Below are 21,771 nucleotides of genomic sequence, written 5' to 3' on the forward strand. Positions count from 1 at the left end.
GAACATTGAATTGTTACAGGATGCTTGATAGTCTGGGGACACTGGAGGAGGTGAGCTATGACTGCAGGAGGAGGCTCTCAGACATACTAAAGAGGAACAGCGTCCTTAGTGAATAGATACAGACTAAGGCTGGGAGCTGCAGCACTCCTGGACCAGGCAGAATGTGAGACACAGGAGGGAACTAAAATGGAACCAGGATCTAGAAAGCTTATGTTGGCCATAATTGTCTTACAAGCAAAGTCTACATCAGCCATGGCCAACCTTTCTCATCTGGAACTTGGGGAGCATTCCTTCTGCCTCTCCAGGTTTACAACACACTCTAAGACAGATAAATACCCTTGTCTCCACGCAGGCTACCAGTCAGTAGTCTAGGGGGACTCACTCCAGAGCCAGAAGGGTCTTGGGATCAAACCTAGTCCTACTTCCTTGCCAGGCAGCCCTCTGTGAGCCCCTGTGTACTCACTGGGAAGTGAGGCTAGAAATATCACTCTAGAAGTGGTCACCAGAGCAAGGGACACAGACATTACTCAGGGTGCACCTGGTGTCCTCAAGGGTTTCCCACCCACTCCCAGAGGGGACCTCACTTACATAGGAAGCCAGGAGGGTCCTTGAGGCCAAGATGAGAGCCAGGTAGAGGCAGGGAGCTGTGGCAAACAGACTAGCAGCACAGATGAGGGGCTCAGCCCTGGGGTTCACCTTCTTGTACCTTCTTGAGGCCTCTGCCCCCATGATGACACCAATAATGCCAGTTGCGACAGTCAGTGCCCCAAAAATCAGGCTGATAGAAAAGAGCAGAGAGGACCAGGTCAGACCTGCATCCTATCCCTGCCTCCAGGGCCAGGCTACCTGACCCACTTACATGGTCTGGTACCATGCAGCCGGGAGACAAGCCCAGAACTGTCTGGGCATTGCACACATTCACCACTTTTGTTGTTCATTTTAGGGTGTTTTTGTTTGCTTGTTTCTTGTTTGTTCGTTTTTTGAGATAGGCTTTTTCCATGCTTTGGCTGGCCTGGAACTCACTTTATACACCAGGCTGGCCTCTAACTCACAGAGATCCACCTGCCTCTGCCTCCTGAGTACTGAGATCAAAGGTCTACACTACCATGCCTGCACTTTCACTTCTTGAATCCCATCCATCTGCACCCTGGTTCCACATAACTTCCAAGCAGCCCCCAACAGTATCACCTGCCTACTTCAGCCCTACCTGGCTCTGATGGAGACCATCCCTCTGCACAGGCCCTCAGAAAGTGCTTCTTATAGCATGATTGAGTTCCTAACCACACTCTGCCCAAATCCTCCAGTTCTCAGCCACTCGGATACTTGGTCCCTGCTCCCAGGTCCTTAAATGCAAGAGCTACCCTTCTTGTCCTCCTCTCCTACACCTCCATGTACTTTCATTTCTTCATCTGGAACACTCTGCTCTAGCATTCTTGTTTCTTTGCTTGTTTTGTCCTAAACTTTCCAAACCCCTACTCAGTCCATGTGACTCACAAATACTTCCTCACTGGGGAAGCATCCCCTGTTCCCATGCGTATTGCTTGATTTCCTTTGGTCCCTGTAGCACTATCTACCATTCATACCCTGCAGACTCCTGAAAAGCAATGACCAGATTTGGTTTCCTTCCTGCTTTCTGTGCTGGGAACACAGAGCCTAGAACACAAGTGATACATGTTAAGCAAACAAACTCTTAGACATTTCCCCAGAATTCCCAGGTGGACGCATGCAAAGCAAAGAAAGATGAAGGCCAATATCAGACGGCTGCTAGATACAGAGCCAGGGTCTGCACAGACACCATCATCCTCCTGTTCCATTCAAGCACCTTTTAAAGGAGTTTCAAGACCTCACTAAGACAGTGATGGCGTAGACTGACAGCCAAGTCAAACTCGGCTCTTCCAGACCCTTGGTGGCTTTCTGGTGTCCTCTCTACAGCATTATGGCCCTATGGGACTGGCCTTGCTGATCCTCTCTCAGTACAGCCTCTTCTCTCAGTCCCTCATTTCCTTTGCACACATGACAGAATTCTCTGATCCATCTTGTGATTTTTGGCTAGTCTCTTAGCCTTGCTCTGCACTGTTCTCTGGAGCTCTGACTGCAACACACACCTGTCTCCCTCAGTCATGTCCCCTCTCAGACACAAAAATTACAGTTATGTGAGATGGCCAGGGCCCAAATATGAAACCCCCTGGGCACCAAGGAGGATGGCTCAGTCAATTAAGTGCTTTGCCACTCAAGTACAAAGACTCAAGTACAAAGGCTTTGATCCCCAGCATCAGCATAGGTGTCAGACATGATGTCACACTTTTATAATGCCAGCAGTAGGACTGCAGCAATAGGCAGATTAGTGAGGCTCTCAGGCCAGTCAGACCAGCCTAAAAATCAAGGTGGACAGCTCCTGAGCTATGACACTGAGGCTAACAATTGTCCTCCATATATACACATACACCCACACACACATAAAAAATGTGACATGTGGGCTGCCAAGATGGCCCAGCAGGTAAAGGCACTTGCTGTCAAGGCAAGTAATCTGTTTGATCCCCATGACTCACACAGTGGAAGAAAAGAAATGACTGTAGCAAGTTGTTTTCTAGCCTCCACACACATGAAAACACATCCATGCACACACACATAAACAGTAACAGGTTTTTATTTTATGTGTATAGGTGTTTTGCCTGCATATATGCCTGTGCACCATGTGCATTCCTGGTGACAGTGGAGGCCAGAAAAGACACCAGCATCTGTGATACTAGAGTTACAGGCAACTGTGAGCCATGTGGGTTACCAGGAATCAAAGTTAGGTCCTCTGGAAAAGCATCCAGTGCTCCAACCATTGAACCATTTCTCCACCCCTTGTAACAATATTTAAAATAAATACATTTTGAAAAGAATGTAGCCATGCAAGACTGGACATCAGCAGACTGAGGGCATTGAAGCCCGACCAATCGGCCTCTGCGAGCCATCTATCGGACAAGCTGAGAACTGGTGAGCCTGCCCTCGCTATGCAGCAGGGGATGAGGAAGAAGTCAGGAACTTGCCTGAAATTGACTGACACAGCCTTTCAAGGCCAGGACCAGAGCCTGCCAGCACTCTCGCATCAAGCAGAAGCCTGCACTCCTCCACCCCACCCACCCCACATACCCTGCTGCTGCTACCAGCAGTATAATGGTTCTCACAAACCTCCCCAGCCAGGCTCTGGCTCCAAGAAGTTGTGGTGCCCACCTCTGAGTCTCACTCTGAGCCGGTGGTGGTGGGTTCTGAAGGTCTTTGAGAGACGGGCTGGTTAATCAAATAGGCCCCAGAGCCGGTTCCCCAATTGACTCTGATGCAGAAAGTAGGCTTCACCCCCTAAGATCTTTGAGCCCTCTGCCTCACAACACAGGATCCCAAGAGGGTCCTAGAACTCCACTTGCACACTCCCAGAGATGGGACTCTCACTATCTGTCAGGCAGCTCCTTCCTCTGGGCCACTTCAGCTCCAGGGTTGGAAGTTCTCCTGTGGATGCACAAGAAGCTCCCTGCCTGTGCTGGTTAGTTTTTTGGTCAACTTGACACAAACTAGATAGAGTCCTATGTGCAAGTGGAGGCCAGAGGACAATGTTTGGCAACTGAGAGAAGGACACAATCACGTTGGCAAGTCTGTGGGACATTTTCTTTCTTTTTTCCAAGACAGGGTCTCACTCTGTAGACCAGGCTGGCCTCAAACTGCCTTCTAAGTGTTGGGATTAAAGGTGTGTACCATTATACCAGGACCTTTTTAAAAAAGATTTGTTTGTTCTTTTATAGTGTTTTGAGAGGAGTTGGGTTTTTGCTTTGTTTTGTTTTTTTATTTTTTGAGACAAGGTCTCACTATGTACCTCTGGCTGTCCAAGAACTCATTATGTAGACCAGCATGGCCTCAAAGTCACACAGATCTACCTCTAGAATGCTGGGATTAAAGGCATGTACCACCACTCATGGATTATTTCTTTATTTGTGTGTGTGTGTGTGTGTGTGTGTGTGCACCTGTGTATATGTATGTGCACTAGTAACCATGAAGACCAGAAGAGGGCACTGGATGTAAGCTGTCATGTAGGTGCTGGGAACTAAACCCAGATTCTCTGCAAGACCATCCATCAAGCGTTCTTACACTCAGAGCTGTCTCTCTAGCCTCTGGCATTTTCTTGATTAAGGATTGTTGTGCAGTGGTGGCCCATGTCTGAAATCCCAGCACTCAGAGAAGGGGAGGCAGGCAGCTCTCTGTGAGTTTGAGGTCACGCTGGTCTACAAATCGAGTCCAGGATAGCCAAGGCTACACAGAGAAGCCCTGTCTCAAAAGAAAAACAAACAAACAAACAGAGTGCTGTGGGAAGGAACTGGACCAGCCTAAGTAGGTGATCCTGCATTGTATAAGAAAGCAAGCTGAGTGAGTCACAGAGAGCCAGCCAGTAAACAACGTTCCTCCATGGTTCTGCTTTACTCAGTTCCTGCTTGCATTCCTGTCCTGACTTCCCTCAATGATGGACTGTGACATGAAAGTGTCCAATGAAATAAACATTTTCTTTCCCCAAGTTGCTTTTGGTCATGTTGTTTATCACACTAATAGAAAGTAAGCGCCGGCACCACCTCTTCCTCATCCTCACAAGCATGTGGGGCTGATCACAGTCAAGGGGGTTGTAGTAACCCCAACACAAGGACTTCCTACCACTCTTCCATGGACTAAAAGTGTAGCCTCATAAGATATTTCAATCTCTGGAACCTCATAGGAAAAAACACACTTTGCAGATATTATGGACTTTGCCTGGGATGACCACCCTCCCTTAGTCAGGTAGGCCCTGAAAGTACTCACTCCTTTGCTCACTGGGGGACCTCCAGCCCAGAAAGAAGAGCAAAGATCATGTGACCTTGAAAGCAGAGTTAGAGAGATGTGGCCAAGAAATGCTGCCAACTACAAGGACCTAGGAAAGACAAAGGCTCCAGAGAACTCCAAGGGAACAGGGCCCCAAAGACACCCTGATTTGGGCCCACCTCTGAAATCATGACAAAACTAATTTCTTGGCTTTTTGTTTTGTTCCTGTTTTGGGGGTTTTGCTTTGTTTGTTTGTTTGTTTGTTGGAACAGGGCTTCTCTGTGTACCCTTGAATGCTCTGGAAATCACTCTGTAGACCAGGTTGGCCTCAAACTCAGAGATCTGACTGCCTCTGCCTCCCAAGTGCTAGGATTAAAGGTGCACACCACCACTGTCCAGCAATTTCTGAATTGGGCTAGTTTGTTTGTTTGTTTGTTTGCTTGTTTGTTTTTAAGCATTGGGCCTGGAACCTAGGGCATGTGCTTTGCCAGCTCAAATGTCCTTTTCTTTTTTCTTTCTTCTTTGGTAGAGTCTTGTCTGGCTCAGGCTACCAGGCCAGCCTCATAGTCCCTGTGTAGCTTTATACATATGTCATGAGCATGCATGTAGTCATGCTGTGTACAAGTGAAGGTCAGGGGACAACTTGTAGGAATCTGTGTTTTCCTTCCACTATGTAGGTTTCCAGGGATTAAAATGCAGGCCATCCATCATAATGGCACGTGACTCTACCCACAAAGCTGTCTTGCAGGCTCCACCCTTGAACTTCTGGATCCTCTTGCTTCTCCTCCCAAGTGCTGGGATTAAAGGTGCGAACCACTATGTCTGGCTGGTGCACTCTAGGAAAGCACTCCACTCCCTGAGTCACATCCCCAGCCCAGGCCCACATTTCCATAGATTTAGACCGCTAATTGTGTGCCTACTTACTGTATCAAGCACAAGAAACAAACATGCCCACCATATCTCAGATGGATGGTGTAAAAGAGCATCAGCCTGAGTGTAGAAGTTAAGCAGAGAGAATGGGTTCTGTAAGTATCAATACCTGAAGTGGACTGAGACCTCTTTGGGGCTGTTTAAGAATCTGTCTTTGCCTCCAGAGAGGACAATTGCACAGGGGAGTAAAGGCAAACCCCACATCTCTATTGTTTGTTCACAAGATTTCTCTGAGCATTTCCTATATGCCAGAAAGCCCTGCCAGCTGGTGGGACCATGTGCAATGACAGCACCAGGCAGTCTTCACAGCAATGGGACATGGGGCTGTAGAGCAACAGCTGCACTGTTAGATAGGCCTGAGTCCTGGCTATTGCTTGTTAGCTGGGTGACCTTGGACAAGTCACTTAACCTGTGTGATCCTCCACCTCATTTGTAATTCTGGGACAGTATGGACACCTTCCTCGGCAGGCTCTTTGTGCAAAACGCTTGGCACAAGGCCGGAAGCAAACATTTAGCGCTGAGGTGTGGCTCAGGAACCAAGCCCTTAACTAAAGTCTGCCAGCAAGAGGCTAGGAATGTGGTTTATCCGTAGAGTATGTGCCTAGAATTCTCTCTCTCTCTCTCTCTCTCTCTCTCTCTCTCTCTCTCTCTCTCTCTCTCTCTCTCTCTCTCTCTCTCTTTTGGTTTTCGAGACAGGGTTTCTCTATGTAGCCTTGGCTGTCCTGGACTCACTTTGTAGACCAGGCTGGCCTCGAACTCACAGTGATCCACCTGCCTCTGCCTCCCAAGTGCTGGGATTAAAGGTGTGCGCCACCATGCCCAGCTTATGTGCCTAGAATTCAATACTAGCCTAGAGTGTGCATGGTTTTGGGTTCAATCCTCAGGATGGCAAAATAAGAGTAATAAATAATGATGAGAAAAGGGAAGGAAAGTATGGGCAGAAGTCGTACTGGGGCAGAAGAGCAGACATTCTGGAAACCACACAAGCTCCCTCTGGGCATTAGGGAGTAAAACCAAGGCAAAGAAAAAAGGCTGGAGAAGAGGTAGCAGATGCTGGTGTGACCAGCAGAGAACACGGCAGAGGGGAGGGCTTTAGAACCCCGAGGAGGACCCGGAGAGGTGCTCAATGGTTAAGAGCACTGGCTGTTCTTGCAGGAGACCAGATTTAATTCTCAGCCCCCACATGGCTAATCACAACTGTCTGTAACTCCAGTTCTGAGGATCTGATGCTCTCTTCTGGCCTCTTCAGGCACCATATGCATGTGGTGCACAGACATTCATGCTGGCAAAATACTCATAGACATAAATTTTAACTTAATTTAAAAGTCCAAGAAACCAACAGGGCAAGATTGAAGACAAGGAAAGAATATAGAAGAGGAAGCATGCCACCAGAGGTGGGGACAAGGAATTAGGGGTATCAAGGAGGAGTGGAGGCAAGGCCTAGGGGATGTTCTTGGCTCCTGTCAGGAGATCACTGGAGTCCTTGGAGAACCTGACAAGAGGTGGTAGGGACAGCAGAGAAGCCCAGCAGAGCCAGAGGACTGGCCAGGCAGGAAGTAGAGGGACACTTCTAAGAGAGAGTGAGACCCCTCCCATCTACCAGCAACTCTCCTGGGTGTCTAGATGGAGCAGAGAGGAAATGAACACATCCCAACATCCCTAAGCCAGACACATGAAGGCTCTTCTCAGTGCCTCGGTTTGCAATCTGTAAAATGGGGAAACCTCACAGAAGACACTTGGGGCCCCTTCGAAGGACAAAGGGTAATCACCTAAGATTCCTATCACCCCCGAAGCCTCCCATCCTTCCCCCTCTGGTGCCTTCTGAACCCCACAGTAGATAAGCGTAGGAAGACAGGATCCCACCAACCAGAAAAGCCAAGGGAGATGTCTGTGGCCACATCAACAGCAGGCTCAGTCAGAGCTAAGCCTTGGCCTGCCCCCAGGTCCAAAGCTCAGGCCTCTTCACAGATTGCCTAGAAAGACTGAGCCTGGGCTCACAGCCTCTGAAGAACTGGCCCCCATAACCCAGGCCAGTGTCCCCTAACCCATCCTCACCTGTCCTGGCTGCCGCATTGCTCCTGGAAGCAGGGAAGCTGCAGGCCGTGAACCACACGAGCTTCGAACAGAAACTTGGGTGCCCAGAAGCCCAGAGCTCCAGTCACAAAAGCTATGGCTGTCACTCCGAGGGTTGAAAACACAAAACTCCAGCTGCAAGGGAAAATGTCCTGGCTGAAGCCAAGGTAAGGCCGGAACTCTAAAGGCCTGACCACTGCCCCGGCATGCAGGATCCAGTTTCCCTAATGTTCTGCCCTGCCCTGGTGCTCCACACCGCAGTGATTTACGATGCCTGAGACTACATTGAGGAAAGCCTATCCATATCCCTTTGAGACCTGAGACAGGGGCCGATGTTGCTCCCGTGCAGCTTGAAGAGGTGGACGACAAACTCCCAGCAGCCTGGGGAAGCAGGAGGGGCTGGAAAACCATGTCCATTGGACAAATGAACACAATGCAAGGCTCACACAGCCTACCCCACTCTCAGCCACATGCAGAGGGGACCAAGTAACAGAGGGGGCATCTCAGTAAGAGGGGGGCTCAGAGAAAAGGCCCATAAAGACTGAGGCAACCCTAGAATCAGAGAGATGGAGGTTGGAGTTGTTGGGCCAGACAGAGGTTTCCTGGGACTTGCAACAGAGAGCAGAGACACTTACTTTCTCCCCAAGTATCTGACATCCTCACACCAGCTGCTCTTCGGAGCCCCCACAGCCACTTCTCCCTGTCTCTCAGCTGCTCCTCGAGGTAGGTCTGGAACCAGCAAGATGAGCAGAACCAAGGCCACACCATCCAAGCAGGGCATGATCTAGGGAAGGAGGGCCAGGGAGCTCAGTGCCAAATGCTACCACAGGCTAGGGGACAGGAGATGACTGGCCACAGGGTCTGAACTCCAGTTTAGCCTTGGGTCCCAGATGCTGGCTCTATGTGGAGCTGGCCATAACTCTTGCCCTCACCCTTATAGAAATAGTATAGCCTCTTTAACCAAGTATCTAATGGTTTCCTTGGTATCTAATTAATGCTCTTCTGCCGGTACAAACTCTCATCTCCTGGGACCAGGGAGCCCAAGATGGTTGGAAATGGGTGCTCAGACCACTGAGTACTCACAAGCCCTTTCCTTGGTTCATGCTTCCATCTGCCATGCCCTCCCCACCCTGCCACTTTTCCCCCTGTCCATAGGACACAGATCTTGCTATCTACCCTGGGGCAGCTTCAAACAGCTTGGACCATGAGAAGGCTCCTGTTCAAGGCAAGTCAGGCCAGATTCCTTGAAGCCCTTTGCTGGCCTGGCCCAGGCTTCTAGCTCTGCCTCCACGACAGTTCAGCAGAGGTCTGTGTGCAGGACCAAGCCTCAGCCTCCTCAGCCACCCAGTCACTTCCTCTCCTGAATCCAGGGCCTGCCAGGTGTGTTTCTGACTCCACTTCCAAGTTACCCCAGATGGCAGTCCTTAGCGCTGCTCTGTGCCTGGCTTGGAACTTTCTAGTCCTTGTTCAAATAATTCTTAAGAGTCTATAGGCAGCTTTAACTTTTACAGCAAAGGAAGCTGAAGCCTGAAACAGGGAGGTAACTTGCTTGAGGCCACACACTCAACAAGCTGAGCAGCTGGGATTTGACCCCAAGATCACAATTTCCATAGCCCTTATTTCCCAAGAGGCCCCAATCTGCCAGCATCCAACACCCCCTATGGCGCCAGGTACTATGCCAAATGGCTAAGGCCACAGGAGACTGGAAAGTCCCAGCCGGCCCAGGGGGTAAAGCAGGGGGTGGGGAGTGGAGGGAAAAAAAGGAAGTGAAACTCACACGGAGGGCCTGACGCCAGTCCCCTGTCAGCTCTGCCACAGCCGATCCCAGCACATAGCCCAGACCACTGCAACAGCGGGGCAAGAGAGATGGCCTTGAGAAATGGAAGGCAGGGCCCAAGGCCAGTCCAACTGCAGAGAACTGGCGTCCCTGCCCAGGAAGACAGTTCTTCGCAGCTTCAGAGCCCGTTCCCCGAGAAAGGCCCCTGGTCTGACCCCTGGTGACCTTTGGCTCCTAGCCCAGGCCCTGTGCCATTCCCTCCGTATAAGGATCTGCATACCCCCCCCCCCGCCCCCGCAACTCCACCCTTAGCATCCAAAGCCCAGCCTGAAGTCAGGCAGGTTCAGGAAATGAAGGTCAGAGCTCAGGGGCCTCTCTGTTGGGCTGCAAAGCACACTTCCCCACTGGTCTCCCAGAGCTGCCCTACCTATTGGTCCACACTGTCTCTTTTCACCGCTTCTGGGAGTGTACTAACCTTCAGGAGCATAGTTATCATCTCTAACCTCCCCTAGCCCACCGAGTGGCAGCATTGTCCACATTTATATGGCACAGAAACAGGCTCAGAGAGAGATGCAGTGATGGGGAAGGAAGGAGCAGTGATGAGATGCAGAGCCCAGCCCTCCTGGTTTGATCTCTCCTACGCCTAGCACAGCCACTGTTCTGATGCCTTTCCCCTCAGTTTACCTCTTGGGGAAATGGGTCCAGGAGTGATACCAACCTTCCAACAGGGATGAAGATGTAAAAGACAGCCAGTACACAAGTCCGCTGGTCCTTCACGAAGAGGTCGCCCAGGATAGTGGGTGCAATGGTGGAGTAGCTTGCTGCACCGATGCCCACGACCCCCCGGGACAGGAAGAAGAGCCAGGAGTACTGGATAAACCAGCACAAGACCATGGTGAGGTCCAAAAGTTTCCCATGGGACAATAGGCTAGAGGATGTGTTGGAAGGCCTTAGGGGCCTCATGACAAAGGCTATAGGGAAGGAGGTAGAAACCAGGACTGCAAGAATACTTCCATCCCAACTCCAGCTTCCCAGAATTACATGGGTGACCCTGCTGGTGCTCATAGCCACTTCCTGCACAGAACATAGCAAACCCTTCCTCTGGTTCTCTTTGCTACCCAGGGCAGTTTTCCAAGATAACACCTTCCCCTACCTCCCCAGAGCTCACCAAAGTGGGGAATGAAGTGGAGGGCCCAGAAGCCTCTTGTTAAGAAAGTCTAACTGGATCTGGGTAAACGGCTCAGCAGTTAGGAGTACTGGCTACTCTTCCAGAGGACCTGAGTTCAATTCCCAGCACCCACATAGCAGCTCACAACTGTCTGTAACTCCAGTTCCGGGGGATCCAACACTCTCACATAGACATACATACAGTTAAAACACCAATGCACACAAAATAAATAAATGAATAAATTAAAAAAGAAAAGAAAAAAAAAAGACAGTCTAACAGAGCCAGGCCATGGGGGCACACACCTTTAATCCCAGCACTCAGGAAGCAGAGGCAGGCAGATCTCTGAGTTCTAGGACAGCCTAGTCTATAAAGCAAGTTCCAGGACAGCCAGGGCTACACAGAGAAACCATGTCTCAAAAAATAAAAAATAAAATAAAATAAAAAATTAAAAAACAGCAAAATAAGGAGGAGGAAGAGGAAGAAGAAGAGGAGGAAAGAAAGTCTAACAGGCCAGGTGGACATGGTGATACACACCCTTCCCTTGATTTCAGCACTTGGGAGGCAGAGACATGTGTTTAATTCTAGCACTCGAAGGCAGACGAAGACAGATCTCTGTAAGTTCCAGCCTGGTCTGTTCTACATAGTGTGTCCCAGGGACAGCCAACTCTATATAATGAGACTCACTTCAAAAAGTAAAGCCAGGCATGGTGGCGCACGCCTTTAATCCCAGCATTCGGGAGGCAGAGGCAGGTGGATTGCTGTGAGTTTGAGGCTGGCCTGATTGACAAAGCGAGTCCAGGACAGCCAAGGCTAACACAGAGAAACCCTGTCTTGGAAAAAAAAATTAAAACAAAAACAACAAAACATGTCTAACAGCCTCGCTACTCAGGCTTAGAAGCTGTACCGCATCTCTCCTCCTGGCCCCGGTTGTATAGTTCCTGAGCTGGTTTGGGCCAGAAGGAAACTCTGAAGCAGCTGGATCAGGGAGGAAGCAGATGGGGAAGGTCCCAGGGACTGGGCAGGGATGTGGCCCTACCTGGTAGGAGATGAAGGAGCTGGAGAGGCCAGCCCCTGACCACAGCAGGATCCCGAAGCTCAGTATGGCCTTGCGGCTGTGGCGGTCACCCAGATAGCCAAAGACAGGCGCAGACACCAGCAGGCAGCCGATGAAGACTGGAGGAGACACACAAGGGGCAGCCTGGATCCTCCAAGAGGGTGGCTGGGCAGACAGCCCTGCTGGCCCAAGGAAGAGGCCTGGCACAGATGCCACAAACTGGCACCTTGGCAGAGGGCCCAGGCCAAAAGAAGAGATAAAAAGTTGAGTCTTATATTCCTGGTCCATTGTACAACCCACGGGCCAGAGTGTATGGCACTGGGCATGGACCAGATCTCAGCTCTGCCTCATGCTGTTTTGTGGCCTCTGAACGTCACTCCAGTCTTGGGAAGCTGACACTCTCCTTCAGGTAGCATAAAAGGAATCTAGAAGCCACTAGAATAGAATGGATGCTAACCTTCTGGATTTGCAAGAATGCATGACTTCTGTGAGCTTGGGTACAGGAACTGATCTGATCTGTCACTCGCACACGTGCTGCTGGCAAGAGGAAAGGGTTGTCTGCCCAGCCCTTTGGACCAGTGCGGGAGGAACCTGAAACAATCACTTGAAGTACAAACCAGTGATGATGCAGGAGGCTGAGGCAAGAGCTGGTCCACCTCAGTGCATGCACTAGACACCTGTGTCTAAACCAAGATCTCATGCATCTCAGGTTGGCCTTGAACTTGCTATGTAGCAAGGATAACCTTGAGCTTCTCATACTCCTGTCTCTACCTCTGACTGTAGGTAGGTGTGTGTCACCACATCTTGATTTTAGGCAGTGCTGAGGATAGAATCCAGGTTTTTGTGTATCCGATGCAAGCACCCTATCAAGTGAACTACATCTCCAGCGTAATTCCAGGACTCAGGAGACTGAGACAAAAGGACCAGTAGTTCAAGGGCGACCTTGGTTAGATAGGAAGGCCTTGTCTTAAAAACACAAAACCAAGGGGCCAGCTGAGATGTCTTAGTGAGTAAAGGTGCTTGCCAGCAAACCTGATGACCCAGGGTCAATCCCCAGGACCTACATGATGAAAGGACAAAATCAATGGCAAATTGTGCTCTGACTCCACAATCACGCTGTGTCTCATGTGTGTGCATGCGTACACACACACACACACACACACACACACACACACACACACACACACATGCACTGCAATCAAAATGTTTCTTAAGCCTAGTGTGGTGGCCCACGCCTGTAATCCCACCACTCTGGGAGGCAGAGGCAAGTGGATCTCTGTGAGTTTGAGGCCAGCTTGGTCTACAAAGCAAGTTCAGGACAGCCAGGGCTACACAAAGAAACCTTGTCGTGGGGGAGAAAAATGTTTATTTTTTTAAACTTTTATTTTTTGTCTGTATGGGTGTTTTACCTGTGTGTATGTTTGTGTACCTCATGTATGCAATGCCCCTGGAGGCCAGAAGAGGGTGTGGGATCTCCTCAAACTGAAGTTACAGGTGGCTGTGAACTACCAATATAGGTGCTGGAAGGGCAGCCAGTGCTCTTAACTGATGAGTCATTGTTCCAGCTTATAACAATATTTTTAAAAGCTAAAACTAAATGAAGCATTTATTATGCTGTGCTTGCTCTTCTATGAGAACAAAAGCCTGGCTATGGGTTTGCCCAGCTGTGTGGAACTTGGATAAACTCAAGCATGACTCCTTCCCTTGGAGGATGGTAAGTCTTGGCCTCCAGTTTGAGAGAGCTAGCAGGTAGACAAGTGGAGGCCCAGAACACCACACTCTCCTTCACCTTACCAACCAACCATCAAAGAGCCAAGACTTTGAAGGACTCTAACACCTAGGACTCCATTCATTGATCATAGTTGATTGACATTTCCTGAGTCCAGTGAATGCCCAGCTCAGGTCCCAGTCCCTCCCACTCTCTCATGACCTGCAGTAGTAGTAGGTTAAGCACTATGCAATTGTGGAAATTAGGCCACTTTTGACCTACAAAACCAGCAATTTAATATGGTTCAACCTGATACTCCTCAGAGAGTGATCTCCAATGTCAATGACGTATAAAATTTTAATAGCTACTTCCAAAATAGAGCTTTGAAAAGGCAGTATCAATGTACACTTGCATAGAAGTGCATGTTAGAATTCTTGTCACCACTTGATATGAACTAGGATTTCATTTTTGTCTGTCTAATAAAAACAAATGGTATCTCACTGCTTTTTTTTTTTTTTAAACTGGGTCTGAGGCCTAGGTAGTTTCTTCCTATGTAGATGACAATGATCTTGATTATTCCTTCTGCCTCCACTGATTGGAGTACACACCACCTCCAATGCTCTCGATGAAATCTGTTAGGGACAGGGTCTCCTTCTGCAACCTTTTTGGGCTTGGAGCCAGACTAGGCTGGCTTCAAACTCAGAGAAATCCACCTGCCTCTGCCTCCCAAAGTGTGTGCCACCAGTCCTAATTCACTGATGTTATAATAAATCTGTGTTTATTTCATTCCCTCTAGAACTACTTATTTCTTCATATGTTTCCAGTTGACATTTTAAACATTTTTATTAGCCAGGCATAATGGCACACATCTGTAGTCTCAGCTCTGGGGAACTAGAAACACAATGGGTCAAGAGTTCAAGATCAATCTTGGCTACATAGTGAGTTCAAGGTAAGTTCGTAGTGAGTTACAGAGACCTTATCTCAAAATAAATTAATTAATAAAAAATTTGAGAAATGGATCAAAATTAAGAGCACTTATTCTTGCAGAGGACCCAAGTTCTGCTCCCAGCACCCACATGAGGCAGCTCACAAGTCTGTAACTCCAGTTCCACAGAATCCAGTGCCTTCTTCCGACCCCCAAAGACACCAAGCACACACATATACACACATGCAAGCAGAACAGTCATACACATAAAATATGTACACATAAAATAATAACAAATATTTAAAAATAAATAAAGCTGGGCATGGTGCACACACTGCAAACCCCAGCACTCTGGAGGCAAAGGCAGAAGGACCTCTGTGAGTTCGAGGCTAGCCTGCTCTACATAGAGAGTTCCAAGCCAGCCAATGCAAAATAAAATAAATTTAAATACATTTTTAATAAAAAAATAAATAAAATATTTTATCTGAAGTTACAGTAGTTCAAAGAGCAATTACATCCATGCTGACCGTGCACAGATGTTTCTCCTTGTTCTCAGCCTCTAAATGAAACACTGTGACAATGGTTTACCTAGATTTTTTATAGGTATCCTGAGTCATCTGGAGATGACCTGAATTGAGAGGAAGATGTACTAGGGTGTCTGCAAATACTATGCCTTTTTTTTTTTTTTTTTTTTTTTAGACAAGGTCTCTGTATATAGTCCTGGCTATCCCAAAACATAAGCTGTAGACCAAGCTGGCCTCAAACTCACAGAGATCTACTGCCTCCTGAGTGCTTGGATTAAAGGCCTATGCCACTGCACTGAGACACTTACGCCTTTTTAGAAGGATCTGTCTTACTGTGCAATAAATACTGGCTGGTCTAGAACTCACTAAGCAGGCCAGACTGGCCTGGGATGCTTAAGCCTTTTCAGACTGAGCAGCTACAGGGATCCTGGAACTGGCCCCCAGAAGATACTGAGGGCTGACTTTATTTTTGTAAACAGTGTTCCCATCAAGCACTCTAAGGGGCAGATGGAGTTGAGTTTATGGGAAAGGCCTGCTGTGAAACCCAAGTGGGAAAGTTAGGCCTGCTTTGCCAAACAAATCCGTCAAATCAGACTGGGTGGTTAAAATCAAAAGCAGGGTGTTAACATCTGTCTCAGAGACCAGGTACTCATTTCTGAAGTTGAATTCATAGGTAAGTAGCAGACGGTCATGAACAGAGCTGGCTAGATGGGGTTTGGCTCCTTGCCAGGGTGAGGGGCACTGTGAGAATGTTGTGGAAACATTTCTGTAAGTGAGCCCTCTATGCCCCAGGCCTCCCTGCAGAAGCCCCTCTGCTCAGCAGCCCCAAGTTTTACAGAGAGGAGCACATGGATGTGGTGCTTCTTTCCACTTCAGACAATGGACACCTGGCAGGAGGGGGCAGAGGGTGGGCAGCAACGGCAAAGGGGACCCACCCTCCAGCCACAGGTTTGTTCCAGATTGATCATGTCAGGACAATGACAGGCAGACTGAAGTAGGACTCTTGGGAGTGTTGACACAGTGTTCCTAGGGTGTCCCTGTACCTAGTTTGAGAAACTGCAACAAAACAGTGTGACAATGGGTAGTTGTTGGGGGGCAGGTTACAAAGAGCCAATGTGTGCATGAGGTGGCATGTGCTAGGACCAGGTGTGTCCATGTGTGCGTACACATAGGTTTGCACTTGCATGGAAGGTTAGCCTCTGTTTAATGATCCCATAAACCACCCCCTTGGAATGGCGTGTGGCTGCTTCTTGATGTGAGATTAGTAGGTTCTCTGTGGCCCTTCTGAGACCACCTGAGAATGAAAGTCTGACTGTCGGCCTGTCTCTCAGTGTCCTCAGCTTTGTCAGAGAAAAGCACGCACTGAGATTTCTTGCTTCTCTGAGGAATGCTCAGCTGAGCTACAAACAGGACGGGAACCAGGAGCACTCAGGGGCCTTCCCCAGCTTGTCTACCTCGGTGCATCCTGCAGCTGACTCCAATCTCAGCTCCCTCCTGCAGAAGACTAGGGGGGCTGGAACAGACCACAGAACCCACCAGACTATGACCAAAAGCCCTCACTCCAAGGTCCAGAACTGGTTCCTTACCCGTCTGCAGCAAACCAGCATGGCTGTCACTGATGTGAAAATACTTCTGGACATCCAGTAACACTCCTGGGGACAGATGGACATCATTAAGGAAATGGCCCACCCAAGCTGGCCTCCAAGGCTGCTGCTTCTGAGATTGGGACAGGCTCAGATGAGCAGCACAACACAGGGCATGGCAGCTGGGTGCACTGTCCTCATCTCCACCTGCCTGTACATTTGTACAACCACAGCAATACCAGCAAGCAAACAAACAAAAACCAAAAAACATGCCCATATCAAATGCACACCATAGTCAGGCATGGTGGCACATACCTGTGATCTCAGCAATCAGGAGACTGGAGGACCAGGAGTTTGAGGCCAGCATAGACGTCAAAGCCAGCCTGAGCTACATGAAGCCCTGTCTCAAAAGGGGCTTGGGGTGGGAAGAGACCATCACTTCCCTGACACACAGACTCCAGCTGCCCAAGATTGTGCAGCTGTAATGGGAGGAGCAGGGACTGCTACTCTGACAGAAGCAGCTTCTCCATCCAGCATCATGGAAGGAGAACAAAAACCCCCAGGGGGCCCTTCAGACTGCCCCACCCACAAGAAGCCCTGTGTCCACCCCTCTGATATCTAGCAGCCAATGAATGAAGGTCAAAGAATGAAAGGCATCAAGTAAGAGAGTTTGGTTATTCATCTAGTTTGAGCCCAATCACTATAGCATCTAAACATACATATCTGTACATCTTTTATACCTTAAAAATATTATTATTTTTTTTTTAAAAAGTCCTCACATAGCCCAAACTGGCCTTAAACTCTGTATATAGCCAAGGATGACCTTGAACTTCTGATCCTCCTGACTCTATCCCAAGTACTAGGATTATAGATGTGTGTCACCACACTGGTTTTATGAGGTGCTGGGGAATGGTACCCAGGGCTCCATCCATGTCTAAGAAACACTCTACCACCTGAGTTCTATCCTCTGCCTTTTTTCATCTTTCAATGATACCAGATGGCATAGCTACTGAAGAGAAAGAAAATAATGCAACATAAGTTAGAGTGAAAAGCAGCTACCTAAAAGTCCTCTGAGAGCATTCATTTTCCATTTTTAGGAGAGAGTCCCTTTGACCTGTCTCCTGTGACCTTCTCAGCATTTAGGTAGCCCAAGGCCAAGGCCAGCCTCTTGTCACCCGGTCTCTACCACCCTGGTCTTCGCAAGTGCTGTTCCCACAGGAGAGTCGATGCTGTGCTGCTGCCTCGGCCCAACAGTCACCAAGAGCCCTCCTCCTCCTACCCCCCAGCAGTTTCACTTCTCCAAGTCTTCATTCTCCACGTGACCATAGCCAACAGAAGTCCCAAGGAGGAAGTGACCTGGCAGAGACAAGTCTTGGGGGTTGACAACTCTACTGGGGGCCCTCATGGCAAAGGTGGGGGCACTACAGGCTAAGAGAAAGTGCGGGCTAAGGCTTAGAAGGCTGCCTAGTGACACTTTCTAGCAGCCCTGTGTCTTTCTTCCCTCTCATTCCTCCAAGCCTATACTAAGGTTCTGCCCTCCTCACCTTCTGTCTGTCTGATTTTGGTCTTTTGAGACAGGGTTTCTCTGTGTAGCCAAGTCTGTCCTAGACTCACTTTGTAGACTGGGATGTCCTCGAACTCATGGGAGATCCACCTGCCTCTGCCTTCCCAAGTTTTGGGATTACAGGCATGCGCCTCTGCACAAGGTTCTTACCTTCTGTCTGATCCCCTTTGGTAGCCTCTGAACTGACCTCTTAGCTAATATTGCATCTTTTAAGGACACAAATCCTATTATATTCTCCCACTTAAGTTTATCTCCCATGGGCCCCCATTGCCTGCACCAGAAAGTACAAGCTCCCAGGCTGGCATCCAAAAGGCCTGTGATCTTACACCAAACACTCTCTGGGGATTATGTCCTACTTTCTCTCCCTCTCGCCATTTTTGATCAATAAGCTCACCTGTCTTGGTTCACATCTCTCTGATCCCTGCCCTTCCAGCTCAGTCCCTGGAGCTCAAGCAAAGGTGATGGTGAGAATGAACTCCACAGAGCCGTCCTTGACCTCCACACAAGCACCTATGAGCATGCACCATAAATACATGTGCACATGCACTTATACACATTCACACCTGCACACTTGTGTACACACATATGCACACAAGCACATACACACTCACACAGAGATATATACACACATGCTCACACATACACACATGCATGTGCACATGGACACACACATTATAATATTTTTAAAGAATGGGTAGCTGAGTATGAATTGATGGATGAATAAGTAAATGACTAGATGAGAAAAGCAAGTTGAGCCCAGTCACAAAGGAATGCATGAGTGAGAAACAGAGAAGCAGGTTGTGCCCTGTTTTCTACAAGAAGGAAGTCCAACTGTGCAAGGTAGGCCAGCTGCCGACTGCTCCAGAAACAATCCAGGAAGAGCCGTTCTCACTTGGGAGCTGGGCCAAGCTGCCCTGCCAGCCATAACCTTGCCTGCAGCTCCATCCTCAACCCAAGGCCTTTGCTGCAGAGCACAGTCCCATCTGTCTATACCCTAACTTTCCTTCTCCCACACACAGTGTGCCCCATTCTGGTTTGAGACCATTCAGGAGAGGCTGGGTGAAATCACCAGAAATGTGCTTCAGGAGAAGAAAGGGTGCTGGGAGGAAGCTGCTGTGGGTACAGTCATAATCTTGAAGAGTGAGGATACCTGAAGACACTGCCCCAAGCTGCCCCTCCCCTCCTCACCTGGGATGATGAACCAATTCATGTAGTTCAGAAGGTTGGCATAACAGAGAACAGCAGCAGCCAAGTATGCTCTCCAGCAGGGCAGGCTCCAGGAGGCAGACACGGAGTGAGGCAGATACCTACCTGAAGCCAAGGCCCCATACTGCCCACCTGGACTCAGGCTCTGGCTCTGTAGCCCTCCTGTCAGAGGATCGATGCACTCTGTGGGCATCCCCATGGGTGCTAGCAAGATGCAGCTTCTCAGTTAGGACGGGTGCTGAACAAAGCTACCTCAGCTCAGCACCAAGTTACTTCCTGTGGGCTCCCAGTTTCCCAACCTCTAAGGGCTTCCCTTGAATGGCTAGACATCTTATCACAGGTTCCTGCTGAGCACACTGCAGTGAAATTTCTTCACTCTCAGCCTCCTAGCCCTGCTGGGGAAAGAGGGTTTTACATTGGTCATTGGACAACTCGGCGGTCCCTTCATCTAGCCTATGGCTGCAGCAGCTGCAGTGAGGAAAGGAAGCTCCTGGGACAGGAAATGAAAGCAGTGCCCCCAAGCCCTACTCACTGCAAACTGGCCTGCCTAAGCAAGCAGGAGCTGGGCTGTGAGTAGAGCTATGAACCAGGTCAGATACAGGAGCTGAAAACACTGAGACAGCTTATGTAAAACTAACCCATGGGGGCTGGCAAGATGGCTCAGCCTGTGAAAGCACCTGCCACCAAGCCTGCTGACTTACGTTTGCTCCCCAGAGCCCATAAGATGAAAGAAGAAACTCCACAAAGTTGTCCTCTGACCTCCAAACATAACAAGCACCAAGACACACAAGTTCAAGGGCATGTGTAGGTGTAAGAGTGCTGTCTGTCTGTCCGTCTCTCTCTCTCTCTCTCTCTCTCTCTCTCTCTCTCTCTCTCTCTCTCTCTCTCTCTCTCACACACACACACACACACACACACACACACACACACACACATGTACTTTCACACACACTTTCACTTACACACACATACACACACAAAATAAATGTAATAAATACTTTTTCATCAACAGGGAATAACATCTAGGGAGATGCTTCAAGGGAGCAGGGTAACCCTAACCCTAAAGTGTGTCTTTACAACTTGATCACTGGTAGCAAGGATAAAAAAAGTAACAAAACCAAATACATATAGGCCCATAATTATAATCCCAGGACTTGGGAGGCAGAGGCAAGACTACGAGGAGTTCAAAGCCATCTCCAGATACATGGTGAGCTTAAGGCCAGCCTGGGCTACGTGAGACCCTGTCTCAAAACAAAAAACATTAACAAAAGGTAACAATACGGGTCTAATGAGATGACTCACCAAGTAAAGGCACTTGCTGTGTAAGCCTGACAACCTGAGTTCAATCCCAAACCCATGTAAAGAGAGAGCTAACTCCATAGAGTTGTCCTCTGATCTCCACACGTGTGGCATAGTATATGTGTCTCCACACACATCATGAGCACACAGAATATTTTCTAAGTATACAACAGCCAGGCATAATAGGCCATGCATTTAATTCTAGCACTCAGAAATAGAGGCATGCAAAACTCTGTGAATTTGAGGCCAGCTTGATCTATATACATGGAGAGCTCCAAGTCAGTCAAGTCTGCATAGCGGGACTCTGTCTCAAAAAAAAAAAAAAAAAAAAAAAGTATACAATAAAGGGATCAGACATCTTGATTCAAGTATTGATAGTCACTATGAACAGATGACATTGGGTGTCTCCAGGTGAGAAGCCCAGCACAGGTCACAGTGCAGGGTTCTGGCTAGCTATACATAACAGAGATCTGTCTGCCTTTGCCTCTCTCAAATACTGGAATTAAAGGCATGTGCCACAATCCCCAGTTTAAAAAGTGTGGGGGTGTGCCAGGCGTGGTGGTGCACGCCTTTAATCCCAGCACGCGGGAGGCAGAGGCAGGCGGATCGCTGTGAGCTTTGAGGGCAGCCTGGTCTACAAAGCGAGTCCAGGACAGTCAAGGCTACACAGAGAAACCCTGTCTCAAAAAACCAAACCGATAAATAAATAAATAAATAAATAAATAAATAAATAAATAAAAGGGTGGGGGCAGGGGCTGGAGAGTTGGCTCAGAGGTTAAGAACACCAGTTGTTCTTCCAGAAAACCTGAGTTCAATTCCCAGCATCCACATGGCAGCTCAAACTGTCTGTAACTCCAGTTGCATAAGATTCAGTCTTTCACAAATGCAGGCAAAATACCAGTGTACATAAAAGAATAATAAATAAGCAATTGCAAAAAAATTATTTATAAAAAAACAAAAAGTGTATGTGTGTGTGTGTGTGTGTGTGTGTGTGCAGGGTAAGGAGGGAGGCTTGTAAGCACTACTATACATGTGGAGCACACGGTGGAGGTTAAAGGACAACTTGCAGTAGGTGATGTTTTCCCACCTTGGGAGCCAGGAATCAAACTCAGGTTGTCACGCTTCCGCTGCAAGCA

At 48.7% G+C, this 21,771-nt stretch overlaps 1 protein-coding gene across 1 annotated transcript in view; it reads right to left on the bottom strand.

Moving 5' to 3' along the window:
* Spns3 (SPNS lysolipid transporter 3, sphingosine-1-phosphate (putative)) overlaps window positions 1-19,777 on the bottom strand; it is a 48,766-nt gene extending 28,989 nt beyond the window's left edge. The window contains exons 1-8 of the mRNA XM_051168060.1: window positions 19,319-19,777; window positions 16,570-16,635; window positions 11,809-11,945; window positions 10,323-10,474; window positions 9,605-9,671; window positions 8,463-8,611; window positions 7,810-7,962; window positions 589-778 (exon numbers count right to left, since the gene is read on the bottom strand). Of these exons, the coding sequence (XP_051024017.1) occupies window positions 589-778; window positions 7,810-7,962; window positions 8,463-8,611; window positions 9,605-9,671; window positions 10,323-10,474; window positions 11,809-11,945; window positions 16,570-16,635; window positions 19,319-19,535 (1,131 nt within the window). The 5' untranslated portion in view covers window positions 19,536-19,777. The remainder of the gene's footprint in view (window positions 1-588; window positions 779-7,809; window positions 7,963-8,462; window positions 8,612-9,604; window positions 9,672-10,322; window positions 10,475-11,808; window positions 11,946-16,569; window positions 16,636-19,318) is intronic.
* Window positions 19,778-21,771: the final 1,994 nt, after the last annotated feature.

Source organism: Acomys russatus, chromosome 25 (assembly GCF_903995435.1).
Source record: "Acomys russatus chromosome 25, mAcoRus1.1, whole genome shotgun sequence".
Lineage (NCBI taxonomy): Eukaryota > Metazoa > Chordata > Mammalia > Rodentia > Muridae > Acomys > Acomys russatus.